At 39.5% G+C, this 20,257-nt stretch overlaps 1 protein-coding gene across 10 annotated transcripts in view; it reads right to left on the bottom strand.

Annotated features, from left to right (window-relative positions):
- Positions 1-20,257, bottom strand: part of KIF1B (kinesin family member 1B) — a 147,049-nt gene that overhangs the window by 92,267 nt on the left and 34,525 nt on the right. For all 10 annotated transcript variants that reach the window (XM_041772648.1, XM_041772638.1, XM_041772642.1 and 7 more), the window contains exons 3-7: positions 11,927-12,003; positions 10,638-10,817; positions 7,382-7,447; positions 3,575-3,753; positions 2,704-2,815 (exon numbers count right to left, since the gene is read on the bottom strand). In XM_041772648.1, coding sequence (XP_041628582.1) covers positions 2,704-2,815; positions 3,575-3,753; positions 7,382-7,447; positions 10,638-10,817; positions 11,927-12,003 — 614 coding nt within the window. The remainder of the gene's footprint in view (positions 1-2,703; positions 2,816-3,574; positions 3,754-7,381; positions 7,448-10,637; positions 10,818-11,926; positions 12,004-20,257) is intronic.

Genomic DNA, 20,257 nt, shown 5'->3' with positions numbered 1-20,257 from the left:
GCATCGCCATTCACATGATCTTAAACTGGAAACAATTTAAATGCCCATCAACAGGTGAGTTAATGACTGTGATTATATATATATATATATATATATATATATATATACACACACACACACACATATATATATATACACACACACATATATATAATGGAATACTAATCAGCAATGAAAACAAGTGAACTACTGATTCACACAACACAGATGAATTTCAAGATTATGCTAAATGAAAGAAGCAAGGCAAGAAAACAGTACATACCATATAATTCCATTCATATAAAATTCTGGAAAATGTAAACTAATCTATAGTGACAAAAAGCACATCAGAATTGCCTACCTAGCAAGGTAGAAGATATGCTACAGATTATAAAGCAGCATGAGGCAACTCTTTCAGAGTAATAGAGGTGGTTATGACTTGGACCATGATATTGATTTTACAGGTGCATACACAGTAATCCAATTTTATACTTGAAATTTGTGTGGTCTATTGTACTAACAATACCTCAAAATGGTTGTTAAAAAAAAAAAAAAAGCTTCAGGAAAGTTAGACAAAACTAACCAAAGTGGATTACCAAAGAAGCTATGGTTATAGAATTAACATCATTATCTTTGTAGATGTGACATCATGGAAGAATGGAAAAAATGCTTTCACACAAGATGTACTAAATGGCGTTAATATTGTAAATAAGCAGTGTCAAGTTATTTGATCACTTATATGAAGAGTATTTTTTTAAAAATAATTTTCAGGGCAGCCCGGGTGGATTAGCGCCGCCTTCAGTCCAGGGCATGATCCTGGGGGGAGCTGGGATCGAATCCCACATGGGGCTCCCTGAATGGAGCCTGCTTCTCCCTCTGCCTGTGTCTCTGCCTGTCTTTGTGTCTCTCATGAGTGAATAAATAAAATCTTTAAAAAAATAATAATAAAATAAAATAAAAAATAAATAAATAAAAATAATTTTCAGCTAGGGAGGCAAACTATAAGAGACTCAACTACAGGAAACAAACTGAGGCTTGCTGGAAGGGGGATGCTGGAAGGGGGATGGGGTACCTGGGTGATGGGCATTAAAGAGGACATTTAATGTAATGAGCACTGGGTATTATATGCAACTGATGAATCACTAAACCCTACCTCTGAACCTAATAATACTAACTAAACTGAATTTAAATAAAAAATTAAAAAAATAACTTTCAAAAAAAAAAAAAAAAACTTTCAGATAAAAACGAGTCACTAAGTAAATGATCCTAGTTTTTAATGATGTCAGTATCACAAAGTACTCAGTTTATAAGGCAAAGGTATTTTATCATTGCCAGTATCATAAATCTAACTTCAGGTTTAAAAATCTGGGTGGCTCAATGGCTGAGCATCTGCCTTCAGCTCAGAAGGGGTCCTAGGATCGAATTCTGCATCAGGCTCCCTGCAGGGAGCCTGCTTCTCCCTCTGCCTATGTCTCTGCCTCTGTCTCTCATGAATAAAAAAATAAATAATCTTAAAAACCAAAAAATCTAGCTGCATGCTACTTAGGTACGTAGGCAGAGAGAAGAGTTCAACATAAATTTATTACTAACAATAATAACACTAAAATTCAGATTTGTTGAGTGGTTATTCTTTTTTTTTTTTTTAAGATTTTATTTATTTATTCATGAGAGACACAGAGAGAGAGAGAGGCAGAGACACAGGCAGAGGGAGAAGCAGGCTCCATGCAGGCAGCCGGACATGGGACTGGATCCCAGGTCTCCAGGATCACGCCCTGGGCTGAAGGTGGCGCTGAACTGCTGAGCCACCCGGGCTGCCCTGTTGAGTGGTTATTCTGAGCCAGGGACTATTTATTACATTCACTAACCTGTATCAATATTTAATCATCTTAACAATCCTATGAGGCTGGGGAAACTGAGGCACCGAGAAGTTAAGTAACTTGCCCAACCTAACAGTGCTGAGAAGTGATAGAGGCAAGAGTTGAACTCCAATGTCTGCTATATTTAGCTGTCAAAAAGGAGAGATTAGGGGATCCTTGGGTGGCTCAGAGGTATGGCGCCTGCCTTTGGCCCAGGGTGTGATCCTGGAGTCCTGGGATCAAGTCCCACCTCAGGCTCCTGCATGGAGCCTGATTCTCCCTCTGACTGTGTCTCTGCCTCTCCCTCTCTCTCTCTCTCTGTGGGTCTCTAATGAATAAATAAAATCTTAAAAAAAAAAAAAAAAAAGGAGACATTAACAAGCAAGGGATTCAAAGAGCATCAGGATTGCTGTGCAGTCTTTTACTTTCCAAGGAAAAACACACCTTGTCTGTTTAACTGTTTGGTTAAATATTTAATACCACAATAATAACAGAGCTCAAAACAAAATAAACAAACAAAAAAATCCCACATACCAAACAATTAAGAGGTTCTGTCAGGAAGGAAAAAAAAAAAAAAAGGAAGGATTTTCTCCCTACAAAACTGTTTAACTCTCTGACAGAGAGTATTTTTGAAACCCAAAGTCTTCGTTTATTCTTAACCCTATTTTCTATCTTGCAATTTCACTCAAAAACTCACATTCAAACTGGTTTAGAGTGGGTATAAAAATGACAAACAAAAGATACAAAAGAGTCTCTGTTAAATAAAAAGACAACTTTCTTCCCTCCATAAAATGCACAGGGTAGCAAGACTAACTTCTGAAAATCTCCATTCTATACAACACAAGGCCGGATACTGAAGTTATCCTACCTTCTCAGTGGAAAGGTTGGTCTCAGTATCATGTTTCTTCTGGGTGAAAACAATGGTAAACACAGCATGGGAACGGCTACTTGTTTCATTCATGTTGGTAGCTGCCACTGTCCTAAATAAACATAAAGGTGACATGTGACAATGGAATTCTTGGATAAAAGTTAAAATGAACAGCAAGCTCCATGTAACCATAACATTCACAAGCAATAGCTTTATACAGATCATGAGATTGAAATGGTCACACAAATTGTTCTCAATACATCTTATTTGTGAGCCTATCAAGTTACTCCCAACTCCAAAGGTCCCTCATCAGAATTATTCTTCACATTCCAGCTGTCCCTTTAGAAACCACTAAGGTATTTAATTTGTATTCTTGGAACACCTTGGTGGCTTAGTGGTTGAGCATCTGCCTTTGGCTCAGTACATGATCCCGGGGACCTGGGATTGAGTCTCACATCAGGCTGCCTGCATGGAGCCTGCTTCTCCCTCTGCCTGTGTCTCTGCCTCTCTGTGTCTCTCATGAATGAATAAATAAAATATATTTTTTTTAATTGTATTCTTTATTCCACAATCAATTACTAATTACTACCATAGGCATGTGATTATCCAACATTTTATTTACCATGACTTGATCAAAACCCAGTATTAAAACTTAACCAAAGTCCTGACATGTTTCAGTACTACATTGTTTTGAGGGGAGATGCTGAAAATGCTGAAGCCCTTACTTTTTTCCTAGGCACAGCCAAAGGATCAGAGGATCTACAATTAAAACAACTTTCAAAGCTATATATGTGGTCTCAAACCCTTAATTGGAAACAAAGGACCCAAAAACGTGTCAAAGCCTTCAGTTATTAGTCTATTTCTACCATACCTGGCTTTGTTCCCAGCATCCATGAGGTCAGCGATGTCTGTGTAGGAAGTGACTGCCAGCTTCGACAGATCCTCCACATACGGGCCAAGAAGTGGGTGTTCACGCACACGCAAATGACCCTTGTTTTTTGGATTCAGGAGGTCTCGTACTCTTTCACAGTAAATTTCCATGTAGCTCACCTACGAACAAATTATTAAAGTGAACTGGAGGGCTTGGAAAAAGAAATGCCATACATTAAATTTTTTTTTTTTATAATTTTTATTAAAAGTTCTATAATTAGGGGCACCTGGCTGGCTCAATCAGTAGAGCACATGACTCTTGATCTTGGGGTCATGAGTTTGAGCCCCACAATGGGTGCAGAGATTACGTTAAAAAAAAAAAAAAAGCCCTACAATGAGACATCGGTAATCTTTACAAAGGGAAATGCCATCGTAGGCCTAGTCCATTTTATTCTATTCAGTGTGCACAGACATCACTGACTAGCTTAGAACCAGCCTTCTGACAGTCTCGCAGAAGAAAAGGAGGTAAAAAGGCTACCTCGGCAGTCAGGAGCCACAACTTATCTAAGGCAGAAAAAAAATGCCATGCTTAACAGCAACCAGTTACTAATACACTTTTAAAAATGTATGCTGTTGTCAATCACTGAGGATTACAGTAAGGTTACTCTAAAAGCTTGGAAATAAAAATTCTATTAGTATTGAAACCAAGAAACACTATCAATATTTCAGAGCACGTAAGACAAAAGACCAGCAACCCCAGTGCTGTAAGACTGACCACACTGTGACTAATTATAGACACACACTGTGACTAATTATAGACAAACAATGGATCTACCACAAGGAGTGAGGAGTGGTCAGCACCGAACCCGATGGCGTGGCAGGACCTGTCCATGATTCAGGAGGGAAGAGGAAGCCTCCACTAATAAAACGCTGAACTCTCGTCTCACCAGCAAGACCATTCCTATCATGGAGATGGGGGTTTCAGGCTATCCTTTCTTCACCTGAGTCAAGCAAACATCTAAATTGTCTAGTCAACTCTTGGCTCTCTAATTCCACACTCACTAAAAAACCAACAGGGTTCCAACAGAAGTCTATCCACAGGAAGATAAGAAGGTAATATACCAGGCTTGCTTATGTGGGTGTTCTGACTGAGCAAAGAGGTTTTCCTCAAGGGAAAGTAACAAATAAAAATGGTGGTTTCATAACATAAGTCAAATGAGCTTCACTCAAGAATCTGGCTTTGAAGGATGCTTTTGGTCCTGATGTATCTATAAGATCAGACTTCTAAGCAAATAAGGCTCTGGACTGAGGGAAATTCACCACAAGAAGCCTCATTATGGTCTTCCCTTGTGTGTCCTGAGCTACTCAAGCACACAATAAAATTTCAGCACTTGTCAACTTTAAATTTCTAAAGAACATTTCCGAGTGTCTGAAACAGAATAGAATCTCCATTTCTACTTTGTTTTCCTTTCTCTCATTCTCAGATTTGACTGTATATTTATACTATATTTTAAAATCAATTTTAAAAATATTGAGAACCCTCGAAGCAACTGATTTCCTATGAGGTTAAAACAACAGACCAACAAGTATTCCTTCTTAAAGCAAGTCATCCTACAAAGTGAAATGGTACTTTAATCATTCTTGTGTACTTAAACATACACTCCAGAATCCCAGAAAGACACTTTATCTTCTTGGAAAACTTATTGTCTCTTCACCCAGGTGTGGAAGCATGAGAACCCAAGTAACCTGGGTAAAGGCTGCTGTGCTCTGCTATTTAGTCTCTAACATGCAAATCCACCTAAAGCCAACACTATTTCTTTCACTTCTGAGCCAGCCATTACAGACCCCACTTAGCAAATTCAATTCACTGAGCAGCACTATCTTCCAGCTACTTTCCAGGCACTTAGCATACAACAGTAAATAAAACAGACAAAAATCCCTGCCCCGGTGAGCTTATGCTTCTAAATGGAAATAAAGAACAAATAAATAAATAAATAAGAAGATAGAATTATAAATTAGGTTAGAACATGATGAGAACTATGGAGGAAAACAAAGGACAGGACAAAACAGATGAAGAGTGTGGGGTGGGGGGCGCGCTGCCGGGTCAAAGAAGGTGGTCAGAGTGAACCTAGCTGAAAGGATCAGACTAAATGGCTTGAAGGAGCTGAAACACGTAGACAAGAATATATCCAAGGGAAGAAGATTTCAGGCAGAAAAAAAAAAATCAATGTAAAGTCCCTGAGGTAAGACAGCTCCTGCTGTGCTCCAGAAGCAGCAAAAGAGCTAGTGTGGCCAGGGCAAGTAACGGAGAGAAGCAGAAGAAGAGGCAGAAGCCCCACACAGAGGAGCCACAGTATCAATGAAGGATCTACAATGCATCCCAAGCAAGCCTGTGAACCCCGAGAGGAAAAGAAATGGCAACTTTTCACTACCTATAACCTCAAAAATTCTGTCATCTTCTGTGAATTTCAATTTTGAATTTATTTAAAAATACTGTGATATTTTAATAAGAATAAAAATCTACTGAATTTTCATTTGCCATACATTTAGTCTTCAAAAAGAATAGTTATAGGAACAAGATATTTAGAGAATCCATTTTAACAAAAAATATTTCTAGAGCAGCACATTTCCCTTTTGGCATATGATAGTCAGAAGGCAGAATTCTCTAAAATTTATCAATTTATGCAACCCTTTACAGGTAAAGAAAAAAACCCAAACCAGCTAAGTGGCTCAAGTAGGAATTGTAAGTCCTATAGAAAATCACAACACATACATTAAAAGTAGTTTGCTTAAAAACAGCTTCATGTCTCAGAACAGGCTCAGATTAACAGAACACTTTAGTAATTTCAATGGCTATGGAACTGAGCACCAAAACTGGAGGTAAGTAAAACAATAGCTTCATAAAGCACTTATCAAGGAGTAGAGATGTTCATCACATAAATTAATGTATATAATGTAATTCTATAGACCTCTTCTTCAAAGAGTTGGGAGTGTATGCTGGATGGAGAATAACTTTCTAAGATTATAAGCAATTATAAAGAGGAGAGGAGAAAAGAGATCTGATTTTTTTTTTAAGATTTTTATTTATTTGACAGAGAGAGAGCCAGAGAGCACATGCAAGGGGAGGGGCAAAGGGAGGAGGCTCTCCACTGAGCAAGGAGCCCGCCCTATGGAGGGTTTGATCCCAAGACTCCAAGATCAGCCGAAGGCAGATGTTTAACCAACTAAGTCACCCAGGTGCCCCAAGAGATCTGATTATATAGATTTTAAAAACCAATGCCTGTCAAAAATCACTATTAATGATATAAAATGAGGAAAGAGTTCATACAAACGAGTAAGATAAATACTGTAATCCCAAAACGTAAACAAGCATATGCATAATTTACAAGATGTTCAACTACACTAATAATCAAAGAAACTCTAAATAAGTGCCCTTACCAAGTTGGCAGAGAAAAAAATGAAAATACTAAAAGTGGGCAGGGACACATTGGGTGCTTAAACTGTCATGAGACTGGAAATTGGTAGCGTTTCTTTCTAAAAAGTCATTTGGCAATTCACATGTGTTGACAACCAAATACATAATGGAAAGAACTAAAAATAAAATTTATGAACAAGCTTATGACGTATAAACAAGGATTTAATTGCAACATTATTCGTGACGATCAAAACTTAGAAATAGCCTAAAAATATAAAACTGGGGGAGTAGTTAAATGAGCTACAGCACAGTCATCATTTGGAACCACTGAAAAGTAACACTGGAGGGAATGTGGTCCAAAGGCCTGTGGCTTTAACCCATGGTTATACTCACCTCTACAGAGTAAGACATTTCTTCATTACAGTTGTCATTGATTTTCTCGAACAGTTCTTCACATAACTACAGAAACAGAAAGAGAGAGGTGTTAACAGCATAAATGAGAAAAGTACAAAGATACCCATGAGTGCTAAACGAATTAGTGAGATCTCTTTTCTCTTTCTCAAAATATTAAGGGCAACAACATCAAAGGAGAACGCTTTGAATGAAATTAAAGGACAGTTGTGAATTCGTTCTCCTCAGTTCATCTTTATTCTCTCTCAATGACTGTATCTCATAAATGTTTCCTTAGAAAGCAAGCCACATTTAGAGGAAGAGGAGGAGTTCTGGCTCTTCCTGTGTTAGGTCCTTGACACATTTAATTTCTGTGAATTCAATTCTTCACATTATGCTAGTGACTCTACTATAGATATTATTATGTAGCAAAATACTATTAAACTACATTTTGCAGACATTTTATTTATCATGCTATAGAAGCTTTATTTTATACTGTCAGTTACTATATACATTACAAATCATGGGGTTCCCTGCGTGGAGTCTGCTTCTCCCTCTGCCTGTGTCTCTGCCTCTCTCTTCCTCTCTCTGTGCATCTCATGAATAAATAAATAAAATCTTAAAAAAAACCAAAAACACAATAAAACCTCGGAGATAAAGAGTTGCAGGCTCCCTTGACTCAGTCAGCCAAGCACCCCCTACAGTCAAAATTATTCTTAAATACCTTTATTTACTCCCTTTAAATAGTTTGCATTCTCTCTTTGTGTGTGTATTATTTTTTTTTTAAGATTTTATTTATTCATGAAAGACAGACAGAGAGAGAGAGAGAGGCAGAGACACAGGCAGAGGGAGAAACAGGCTCCATGTAGGGAGCCTGACGTGGGACTCGATCCCAGGACTCCAGGATCACGCCCTGGGTCGAAGGCAGGCGCCAAACTGCTGAGCCACCCAGGAATCCCCTATCCCCGAGTTTTAAGTTCAAGCCCCACACTGGGTGTAGAGAGTACACTATAGTGGCTCAGTGGTTGAGCATCTGCCTTTAGCTCAGGTCATGATCCTGGGGTTCTAGAATCAAGTCCCACTACAGGCTCCACTCGGGAAGCCTGCCTCTCCCTCTGCCTATGTCTTTGCCTCTCTTCTCTGTGTCTCTCATGAATAAATAAAATCTTAAAAAAAAAAAAAAAAAGGTATCTTAAAAAAAAGAAAAGAAGAAGAAGAATTTTCGTCGTATAAAAATTTCCCCTTTACCTCTCTCTTATGATCCCAAGCCCTTTATAGAGACGACTACTCTACCATGCAGTGACATTTCCAATAGAAAATATTTATTTTTCGGGCAGCCCGGGTGGCTCAGCAGTTTAGCACCGGCTTGAGCCCAGGGCCTGAGCCTGGAGACCCGGGATCAAGTCCCACATTGGGCTCCCTGCATTGGGCTCCGCTGCGCCACCCAGGGATGCCTAAATGGCAGTTTTTAAATGATAATCCTGTCTTCAAAAATCAATACTTGGGGATCCCTGGGTGGCTCAGCGGTTTGGCGCCTGCCTTTGGCCCAGGGCGCGATCCTGGAGTCCCGGGATCGAGTCCCACGCCAGGCTCCTGGCATGGAGCCTGCTTCTCCCTCCTCCTGTGTCTCTGCCTCTCTCTCTCAATCTATGTCTATCATAAATAAATCTTTTAAAAAAAAAAATCAATGCTTTTGCACTAAAACAAAACATTCCAAAATTCTACCAGAAGAGAGACATATAATATAATTATACAAGAATTCCAATAGTAAACAAGCTAAAGGAGAAGGAAGGAGAAACTAAATGTGATGATGGAATAAACAGGATTGTTTAGTATAACTTACTACAATCTACAAAAAATTATTTCATTGCTAAAGAAGTATTACATAGTTATAAAAGCAAAGCCTCCAGAACCACCTGGACTACATTTGGATTCTGGTTCTGCCACTTCCTTAGGCAAGAGACATGACCTCTTTGTGCCTCAGTTTCCTCATCTTTAAAATGAGGGAAATAAATAAAATAAAGTAATAACAGCATCTTCTTCTTAGGGTCAAACAAGAAGGATTAGCTGAGCTACTTTTTGCAAAACACTTAGATCAGTGCTTGCATATGGCATGTGCTACATAATGTTTTCTCTAATTGGTATTTTTATTATTGTTATTCCTATTTATAAAGGACAATTCCCAAGTATATGTCTCAATATTGACATATATTTTTTACAGAAAAAAAAATGCTAGTATCTTCAGTTTTTTCTGAAAAAGTCTTAATCTTTACTGATGTTAAACATTTCAATTATACAGCTGAATTTAAAATTATAGTCCAATAATCCATTAGAAAAAGTAGCTATTGCTCTCTTATGTACTTTATTCTCAGAATACAGAGAGGTCACACTAGGCCTATAGTAAAAAGAAGACTTAAAATTAATTCTAAATATCAATAAAAGCAAACTCCTCTTCTGTTATTATTGAAAGAAGTTCCTTTTAAATATCTATGTCAGGGACCCCTGGGTGGCTGAGCGGTTGAGCGCCTGCCTTTGGCCCAGGGCATGATCCCGGAGTCCCAGGACAGAGTCCCGCATCAGGCTCCCTGCATGGAGCCTGCTTCTCCCTCTGCCTATGTCTCTGTCTGTGTGTGTGTGTGTGTGTGTCTGTGTGTGTGTGTGTCTCATGAATAAATAAATAAAATCTTTAATAAAAATAAAAACGAAAATAAAAAATAAGTATCATAAGTCTTCTCATTCCAAACAATACAAGGTGAAAAGATACTGCTATTAAGAATTCTCAGACTGCTCAAGCTTAAAGTGATAGTATTAAATTAATAAGACAAAAGGAAAATATCTCTGATAAGGCAATCAAAAAACAAAAATAACCACATGCTTAAGAAGTGTTCTATATATGGAACTTGGGAAAAGATCAACACCACCAACTAGGTGTCCCCAGGACTCAGAACAAAGTCTGGGACATACTACCACTTTTTTTTAAGAAGCTTATTAATAACACTGTTCAAAAGATAAAATATCCAGACACAGGTATACAGCAAAAACTTTACAGAATACCAACTTCCCCACCTTTAAAGACAGACATGTGTACACACCAGTCTTTTCCATCAGATTATTACCTCCTTTGAGGAAAAGAGACAAAGTATCTTTGTGCTTTTGCATGACAGTCCCTGAGTAAATGTTTGCTAAGTAAAAATAACTGTTATACAGCAATCTAAGACTAAGTAATAATAAAGAGGTATTTTTGTTTTTTGTTTTTTACCTGTGGAATGATGCCAGCCTGGCTTTCTTCTTGTTTACCCATCATTGTATAAGATTTCCCAGCACCAGTCTGCCCATAAGCAAAAATACAGACATTATATCCTTCAAAGGCATGTAAAAGCATTTCCTTTCCAATGTCATTATACACACGGTTTTGAGATGCAAAACAGGGATCTTCAGGCTGTAAAGATTAAAAGGAGAAATAAATGGCATTTTATTTGTATTCTTTCCTATGTTTGATTACTGCTGTAATAAACTGAAGTGTTTGGAATCTCAATAGTCATCAGTTAAAATATATTATAAAAATTTTAAGCCCCTCCTACACAGTTTATTTTTCTTTCCTTTTTTAAGATTTTCTTTATTTATTCATGAGAGACAGAGACAGAGAGGCAGAGACACAGGCAGAGGGAGAGGCAGGCACCATTCAGGGAGCCGGATGTGGGATTCAATCCTGGCACTCCAGGATCACACCCTGGGCTGAAGGCAGGTGCCAAACCGCTGAGCCACCTAGGCATCCCTATTTTTCTCTTTTTAAATACTCACATGCACAGAGTCACCCAGGTCAGCCATACACCTCACTTGATTACACGTCACTTTCTAAAACCTTCCATTTGTAGAAAGGTGCAAGATTTTCTTAAATGCAAAATGGAGGGATGCCTGGGTGGCTCAGTGGTTAAGCACCTGCCTTCGGCCCAGGGCATGATCCTGGAGTCCCAGGATCGAGTCCCAGGATCAAGTCCCACATCGGGCTCCCTACATGGAGCCTGCTTCTTCCTCTGCCTATGCCTCTGCCTCTCTCTCTCTCTCTGTGTCTTTCATGAATAAATAAAGTCTTTTTAAAAAATGCAAAATGGAACTAAAAGCTCAAAGGTCAAATCCACATATAAAAATATTTCCCTGCGCTCACTCCAGGTAGTATAGCTATTTTTCAATAAACCCACCTTTCAGTGACAAATGCTGCCTACCTCCCTTCATAGGCCCTTCCCTTGGCCATAAGGCTCTGCCAGTAGTTTAAAACCTTTCATACTCTCAACACAAGACAGAAAAAAAAGAAAGAAAAAAGGAGAAAACATATAATGAAGAGATGCAGAAGCAATCTGTAGTTCAGGAACAATCCCTAGAAGCTAGCAAGATTTGGGGTCCTCTACTAAGAAGGGTACCACAAAGAGCCCTGCTCTCTCCATTTTCCTAGGTGTTGGTCATCTCTATACTCCTTGTGGACCTGCAAGCTCTTTCAAAACTGTTCACTACTCACATTGTTTTATTATACTGGACTGTAGGTATACTCACCGAGGTGTGAGACCAGTAGGAGTAGTCGAAACTAAAGGACTTTGGAGCTTCCTTTGGGTTCTTTGGGTTAATAATACCTAGAGAATGAAAATAATTTGATTTTGTAAGTCACTCAGTTACATGTTAGTTCAACATGTTATAAGTTTAAAATACTCAAATCAGTAGTCATACCACTGAATCTAAAGAAAGCAATAAAAAATAATCACATATTTAATAAGCAGGATCCCTATATAGAACTTAAAAGAATCAGGCCATCAACATTCACTGAGTGCTACCAGGATTCAGAACAGAGCCTGGTACATAGCAGGTGCTCAGTAAATATTTAATGGCTGAATCATAGGTAAATAAGCAGCCAAAATTCAGAAGCAGCCTGCATAACTATTTCAAGATGCTACATAAATATTTCAATACATTAGAAATGAAAATTAGAAAATTACTGAATTGACCCAACTACTACTTGAAACAACCCCTTTTTAAAGATCTTATTATCTACTTTAGTAAGGCATTTGATAATTAAGTATTTATCAGAAAGACAATCTTATTTTTAAAATCCACAGTTGATAATAATGTTATATATATGTATATACATGTATACATGTATGTATTATGTGTGTCTGCAGTGGAATCACAGACCACAAATCATCTGTAGAATGTTGCAGACAAAATTACTTTTTTAAAAAACAATTTTTATTTATTTGACAGAGAGAGAGTGAGCGAGCATGTAAGCATGAGCGGGGAGAGGGACAGAGGGAGAAGGAGAAGCAGAATCCCTGCTGTCAGAGAGCCAGACAATGCAGGCTAGACCCCAGGACCCCGAGATCATGACCTGAGCCAAAGGTAGATAGATGCTTAACCAACTGAGCCACCCAGGCGCCTCTAGACAGCAAAGTTACTTTTTGACTGAAAAGCACAAAGCCTTACTGCCCCTATTGAAAGTATTTCTTGTATGATTAATCCAGTCACACTATACTTCAGGGACTGTCTGAACGTGGAGGCTTATTAGCCTCTCTTCCTTTCTCATACACACAAAGGTTTAGTGCCTCATATTTCACATGGAATAGAATCTTTATAACATGTGGTCATGAAATCTCCTCAAAGACCAGACATCTCAACCAATCCACTTCTCTAAGGCACGGCCACATCCCAGGCTATCAGTGAGATCAGGATTAAAAAATAAATCTGTCCAGGGCAGCTGTTGCTCAGGACACAAATAGCAACAGTTGCTACGGTGCCTAGTTCTCTCTCTTGCTGGATTCCACCGGGTATGGCCACACACTTATGTTCAAACCTCAACTGCTGACAGAGTATGAATAAGGCTCATACTGCACATAATCATGTGACAAGGAGACATGGTTCTAGAAAGAACACCTCCTCACATACAAATGGCAACTTAAGCAATGAAGTGTGCTTCTAACCAAAAGGCAATGGGGGGGACAAGATTTAAAGAATAACTAACGTTCAGGGAGCACTATAAACACTGCAAGTGCTGAGATCTAAACTCTTCCTGTGTTGGGCAGCCCGGCGGTTTAGCGCCGCCTTCAGCCCAGGGTGTGGTCCTGGAAACCCAGGATCAAGTCCCAGGTTGGGCTCCCTGCATAGAGCCTGCTTTTCCCTCTGCCTGTGTCTCTGCCTCTGTGTGTGTGTGTGTTTCTCATGAATAAATAAATAAAATCTTTTTAAAAAATTAAAATAAAAAAATAAAAATAAATACATACATACATACATACATACATACTTCCTGTGTACCAACACTCCCTACTACTAAGGCAGATATAAGTTGTATTACCGCCTTTGTAGAGATAGAGACACCATCACAAAGACACATCACAAATAACTTAACCAAGGCTACACAGCTAGCTAGTGGCAATCCAGGATGTGGACTTGGAGGGTTTAGCTTTGGAGCCCCCACTCATAGCCAAGACACCCATCCTCTATAGACTTATTCCCTGCCTATATGTAGCAACTGCCAAGGCAAACACAGTAAGGTATTTTCATGCATATGTATACAAATGTGTGCATGTACGCACATTTATGACCACCTCTCTAAAATTACATCATAGGCATTGCTTAAAACTCTCTTTACCCATTTAAAATGAGGAACTGTGAGGATTATGGTTCCTAAAAGATGAAAGACTACACAAACTCTACTAAGCAAATGGAAGTTAGTGTCGTACTAAGTGCACTAGATTCAGATTTCAGTGGCTCAGTGATAAAGACAACGAATAGGGATCCCTGGGTGGCGCAGCGGTTTGGCGCCTGCCTTTGGCCCAGGGCGCGATCCTGGAGACCCGGGATCGAATCCCACATCAGGCTCCCGGTGCATGGAGCCTGCTTCTTCCTCCGCCTGTGTCTCTGCCTCTCTCTCTCTCTCTCTGTGACTATCATAAATAAATAAAAAATTTTTTAAAAAAAATAAATAAATAAAGACAACGAATAACAAGATGTTAGATAGGATCCCTAAAGTAGTCTTCACTACTCAAAAACATGTTTAATACAAACACTTTCTAACCTCTAGGAAATTTGCTGTCATAAGACTATTAAGCCATACTTCACTTAGTCTTTTAGCTACTCCCTGGTGGTACCAATTCTGCCAAGAACTTAAGAAAGGGCTAGTTTTCAGAGCCTACCTCTTTGTTCTCTTTTCCCTAGTCTTAAGAAGCAGAAACACCACCAGTGAGCAATTTTCTTGATTCACATGAAATCCTTTTCCTCTTCCTCAAGATTCTCTCCTTCCATATCTTTGCAACCTCTGAAACTAATGAAGTCTCCTAACTTACAGATCTTACAGAAACCAAGTTGCCTTTTAAGTAACTGCCTATATGTAGACAAAACCCTTCTTATTCTAATATAAACTAAGTAAATCAAAATATAATTCTGAATAGCTATTTTCATAATAGTTATGTCAAACAAGATGAAATGTACCCATAATACTTATTTTAATTCTTAAACAAAAGACATTTACAGAAGACACATTAGAACAAAGTAAAACTCGGGCAGTCCCGGTGGCTCAGCGGTTTAGCGCCGCCTGCAGCCCAGGGTGTGATCCTGGAGACCCTGGATCGAGTCCCACGTCAGGCTCCCTGCATGAAGCCTGCTTCTCCCTCTGCCTGTCTCTGCCTCTCTCTCTCTCCTCCCTGTGCATTCTCATGAATAAATAAGTAAAATCTTTAAAAAAAAAAAAAAAAAAGAACAAAGTAAAACTCAATACTGTTATCTGTTTGAGGGGCCAGTGTAAGCAGCACCCCAAAGGCATGGATAATTTCTTATGTTAGCAGGGTAGTATTTAATAGGATATTGTGCTTTATAATTATATATGCATTGTACTACCTTGAATATATGAAATGTTTCCTAATAAAAAATTCTGAAGGACACCTGGTGGTTCAGTGGTTGAGCCATCTGCCTTCGGCTCAGGGTGTGGTCCCAGGGTCTGGGATCGAGTCCCCCATCAGGTTCCTTGTGGAGAGCTGCTTCTCCCTCTGCCCATGTCGCTGCCTCTCTCTATGTCTCTCATGAAGAAATAAAATCTTAAAAAAAAAAAAACTTCTGAAACTTCCCACCTCTGCAAATGAAAACACTGTTATAAAAATAAAACATCAGTGACAGCCCTTGACCTCATGAGAAGTCCATAAACTCCACCATTACTTCCAAGGACAACACACTAATGTTTTCTAATGTGCCGAAGGTTTTTTCTTTCTGAATTAGCAACAGCTGAGATCTAACTTCCTCCTTTAATTTAACTAAGAAACAGGATGTTTCCAACCATGAATAAAAGGGGAGAGAGGGACACACTACATGTAATGGGAAGGGTATGGGATTTGGATCAAAGGACCATTTAGAATATGTTAATATTCTAAACATATGATGAACACTTAATAAATATACTTAGAATTTTTTGTTACCTTGGGTTTGGCTGCACTTTTGAGTCCTCCCTGAAACTGAAATAATACCTAGTTCAAAGGATTAAATGAATAGAGTAGGGAAAGCTAGCAGTATGGCAGCACAGTACAATCACAGTAGACTGGTGGTTTTCAAGGCTATCACCAAGATGAGAAGTTAGGATTGTGATCAGGACAAGTTAAAATGCCTACATAAATAAATGCTACTACATAAATGCTCATTTTCAAAACTAGGTATTTTATCCTGTTTTTAACTCTCTCAAGTGTGTTGGTGGATTTGTTAACCATATCCCATGATCCTTAAACCAAAGTGAGGAAAATTCATTCACCAACCAACAAAATAAGAATTATACTTCTTAGCAAGAATCAAAGTACTACATTGGGGTCCTTTAGCTGTACCACCAAATCTGTGGTGTTCCTACATTTGAAATCCCCTCAGTACGTGGATCCAGTCTTGTGGATCTACAATGCCTTACACCAAACAGGCACTCAGATGCATGTCCTTCTTTTGGCATGTATGATTTTAATTTCATTAAATCCTGTATCATTTTCAGAAGCATAAAAAGAAAAATAGTGCATACCTATGCAATATACACATAAAATATCAGTTCATTTCATCAACTTTCACAGAAAGAATATAGAGAGAATTGTATTACCAAAAGATTAGGCAATATTTAATACAGTGGTTCTTCATATCAAAGTCAACTGAGCACATAAGAATGGAATAATACTAATTAATGAATATCTTCAATGTATAAACTATTTTCACCAATGTAAAAGCTGTTAAAAACATAGCATGCCTCCCAGGGCCATGTCTCATCAGTGTGCAAGCTTTGTTTAGGATAAATAACCACTTTTTCTGCAATGAATGGACTCCAGGCATATTTTGAAGACTAGAGTCAGAACAAAACTCTACTGTAAATGCTATCTATACCCCTCATACTGCTTTATTTCCTATAAAATCACCTTTTATGCCAATTTTCAAGCCCCCCCCTTTTTTTCAAGGCCCCTTTTAAGCAATTTCTGCACCTGAGGCCTCCCTTCCTATTGAGACTTCTCTGGACATAGTATACTCCAGACCTGGACCCATCTCCACAAGCAGCTTTTCATAAATGGATCTCAAGAGTCATCTTCAACTTTCTTCTCTCACACCCCACATCTGATCAGCTCTACTTTCAAAATGAATCCTGAATTCCATAGCTTATCACCATCATCATTACCACCTTGGTCCAAGCCACCAACTCTTTCACCTGGAAGATGGCAGTAACTCCTAACTGGGCTCCTGGCTTCCCCTGAGCCCCTGGAGAATCTTATCTCCACACTGCAAACAGTGGTCCTTTTCTCACACTAACCCAGATCACATTCACATCATGCCTCTGGTGAACATTCCAACAGCTTCGCGCCAAACACTGAACAAAACTCTACTCCCTCTGACCTCCTGCCCAGTTACTGGAATGATTCACCCCCTACTCCAGCCCTGCTGCTCCCCCCCCCCCCCTTTTTTTCCTGCTGTCCTTTTTTTTTTTTTTTTTTTTTCTGCTGTCCTTCTAAATGAAGATATTCTATCATTTCAGGGCCTTTGCATTTTGGCCTTAACAGGAATGCTACTGCCCCAAGTATCTGAACAGCCCACTCCCTAACTTCATACAGGTCTCTGCTCAAACATCAGATGGCCCTTTTCTGACCATCCTACTTAAACAGCATGCCTTCACTCTCCATCTGCTTCCCCTGCTTTATTTGTCTTCACTGCACTCCTGACTGCCTGACTTATTATGTGAGTCACTGGAACGGAGGTTCCATGACACCAGAACTTGTTTCATCTACTGCTATATCCCAGCTCCAAGGAGAATACCTGCCATATGATAGATTCTCAATATACACCCAAAGATCCAATGACTATGTTAGTTATATCTTTCCTTACAGACTGTTACTTCTTTGTAGCTGGAAACCATGACTCCTCTTTCTGCATCACTCACAGTGCTGACTTCATAAGTAGGTGATGCTTATTTGTGGACTGGTACTTAGCTCTCTCAACATAACTTGCTTCCTGAGTCTCTTCTCCTTGAGCAGCCAACTTATTACTCAACTTCTGTTAAGAAACATTCATCTCAAGGATCCCTGGGTGGCTCAGAGGTGTAGTGCCTGCCTTGGGCCCAGGGCGTGATCCTGGAGTCCCGGGATCGAGCCCCACATCAGGCTCCCTGCATGGAGCCTGCTTCTCCCTCTGACTGTGTCTCTGCCTCTCTCTCCGTGTCTCTCATGAATAAATAAATAAATTCTTTAAAATTAAAAAAAAAAAAAACATTCATCTTGGGATCCCTGGGTGGCCCAGCGGTTTAGCACCCGCCTTCGGCCCAGGGCCTGATCCTGGAGTCCCGGGGATCGAGCCCCACATCAGGCTCCCTGCATGGAGCCTGCTTCTCCCTCTGACTGTGTCTCTGCCTCTCTCTCTCTCTGTGGGTCTCTCATGAATAAGTAAAAAAGTCTTAAAAAAAAAAGAAAAAAGAAACATTCATCTCTGGGAGAGGAGGAATCTAAATCCAATCTCAGGGAGTAGAAATACAACTTTTAGTAAATAGCAGTAAGGGGTAAACAGGGAACAGAAGGAAAGATGGGAACAGAAAGAAAGATGACCAAGTTTTAAATAGGAAGATGTGCTGATGGGGGTCACCAGGAAAGACAAGGGTAAAGGAAAGTATAATGGGAGGCATATTTCACAGGAAATATGCAATCCCCTATCAGGCAGAGGTCTTACCATTCAAATTTATTGCTGTAAAATTTTCTACAATGTTCTAGATATGACAAGCTTGCTCTGAATAAGGATTCTTATGTGGGTATGAAACAGATTCTTGACTTCACACACATGACACACACTCAAGAGGTAGTGATATGCTAAACAGCAACAGACATAAATAAATGCTAATAGTCTCAGCATTTATCTTCCCAAGTAGTTCCTCTGAAACGTACATTCAATTAGAAGGGTAAGGTGCAGGAACTCGATAAGCACTGGTTGAGTCACTGCTGAATACCATAACTAAGGTACATCAATCCAGAATTGATCAAGGATCTTCAACAAAAACACTCTGTTAGACAGCATACATCTGAACAAATCCACTTTCCTGATCTTTCTCCCTGTTTTCCAATAGTCCCTGCCCCTTTGCTTTCTGTACTTTCACTCACTGTGCTCAGCTTTCCAAGTCTCCCATGTTGGAAATAATGCTAGCTTCTATACTAACATTAATCCCTCTCAAAACAAGCATTATTGGGGTGCCTGGGCAGCTCAGTCAGTTAAGCATCTGATTCTTGACTCTGGTTCAGGTCATGATCTCAGGGTTGTGAGATCAAGCCCGGCTTCAGACTCCACACTGGGTATGGAATCTGTTTAAGGTTCTCTCTCTCAGGCAGCTGGTGGCTTAGCAGTTTGGTGCTGCCTTCGGCCCATGGCCAGGTCCTGGAGACCCAGAATCGAGTCCCACGTCGGGCTCCCTGCATGGAGCCTGCTTCTCCCTCTGCCTGTACCTGTGCCTCTCTCCCTCTCTCTCTGTGGATCTCTCATGATTAAATAAATAAAATCTTTTTTAAAAATTAAAAAAAAAAAAAGATTCTCTCTCTCCTTCTCCCTCTGCCCTGGCATCCAAGAAGAAGAAGCAGAAGAAGCAGAAGAAGAAGAAGCAGCAGCATTATTGCAAAAGATCCCAAGATCCTATTTTAAGAATGGAAAAGTTGAACAGCACTTTCATTTATTGGGTACATTTATTAAGCATAAATTATTTGCCAGGCACTCTGCTGGGGATATAATGGCAAGCAAAAAGTTATTTCTGCCCTTCTAGACCTAATAGCCAAGGGAGGAGGCAGACATATAATCACACAAAATAAATAAATGCTTTCAAATTATGGGAAGAGCCATGCTAGATAAGCACGGGGTCTAAACTTAGAGATGATTTCTGAAGTCAGTAAACTTTGATTTGATAAAACAGAGAAGGCTGGGCTGAGGATAAACAGGAGACAGCTAGGGAAAGTGAAGAGTTAACACTTATTAAATGCTCACTATGTTCCAAGCACTGTGCTAAAGCATTACATGTATTCACTCACTTAGTCCTTATAATAACCTTATGAGGTAGATACTATTATCACCTCCATTTTACATTTGGGGCACTAGAGAGGGCACTTGCCTGAGGCCAGAGGCTGGACTAAAGTTTGGAACAACTGACTCCAAGGTTCCAAATCTTGGGCAGTATGCATCCCAAGCCAGAGAACTGCTTAGGAAGCCTTAGGGTAAAAAGAAACATGTGGCATCCAGATACTGGTTTGCCAGGTATGGCTCAAGTACAAGGAACAACAAAGAGTTAGAAAAGCACTAAAACCGCAGGGTCAAATAATCAACGAACCACAAGGAGTTGGTGAACCCCCGAGCCACGAGAACTCACTTGAGTTA

This window comes from Vulpes lagopus, chromosome 10, assembly GCF_018345385.1.
Source record: "Vulpes lagopus strain Blue_001 chromosome 10, ASM1834538v1, whole genome shotgun sequence".
NCBI lineage: Eukaryota > Metazoa > Chordata > Mammalia > Carnivora > Canidae > Vulpes > Vulpes lagopus.
This window is presented reverse-complemented; position numbering and strand designations above follow the sequence as displayed.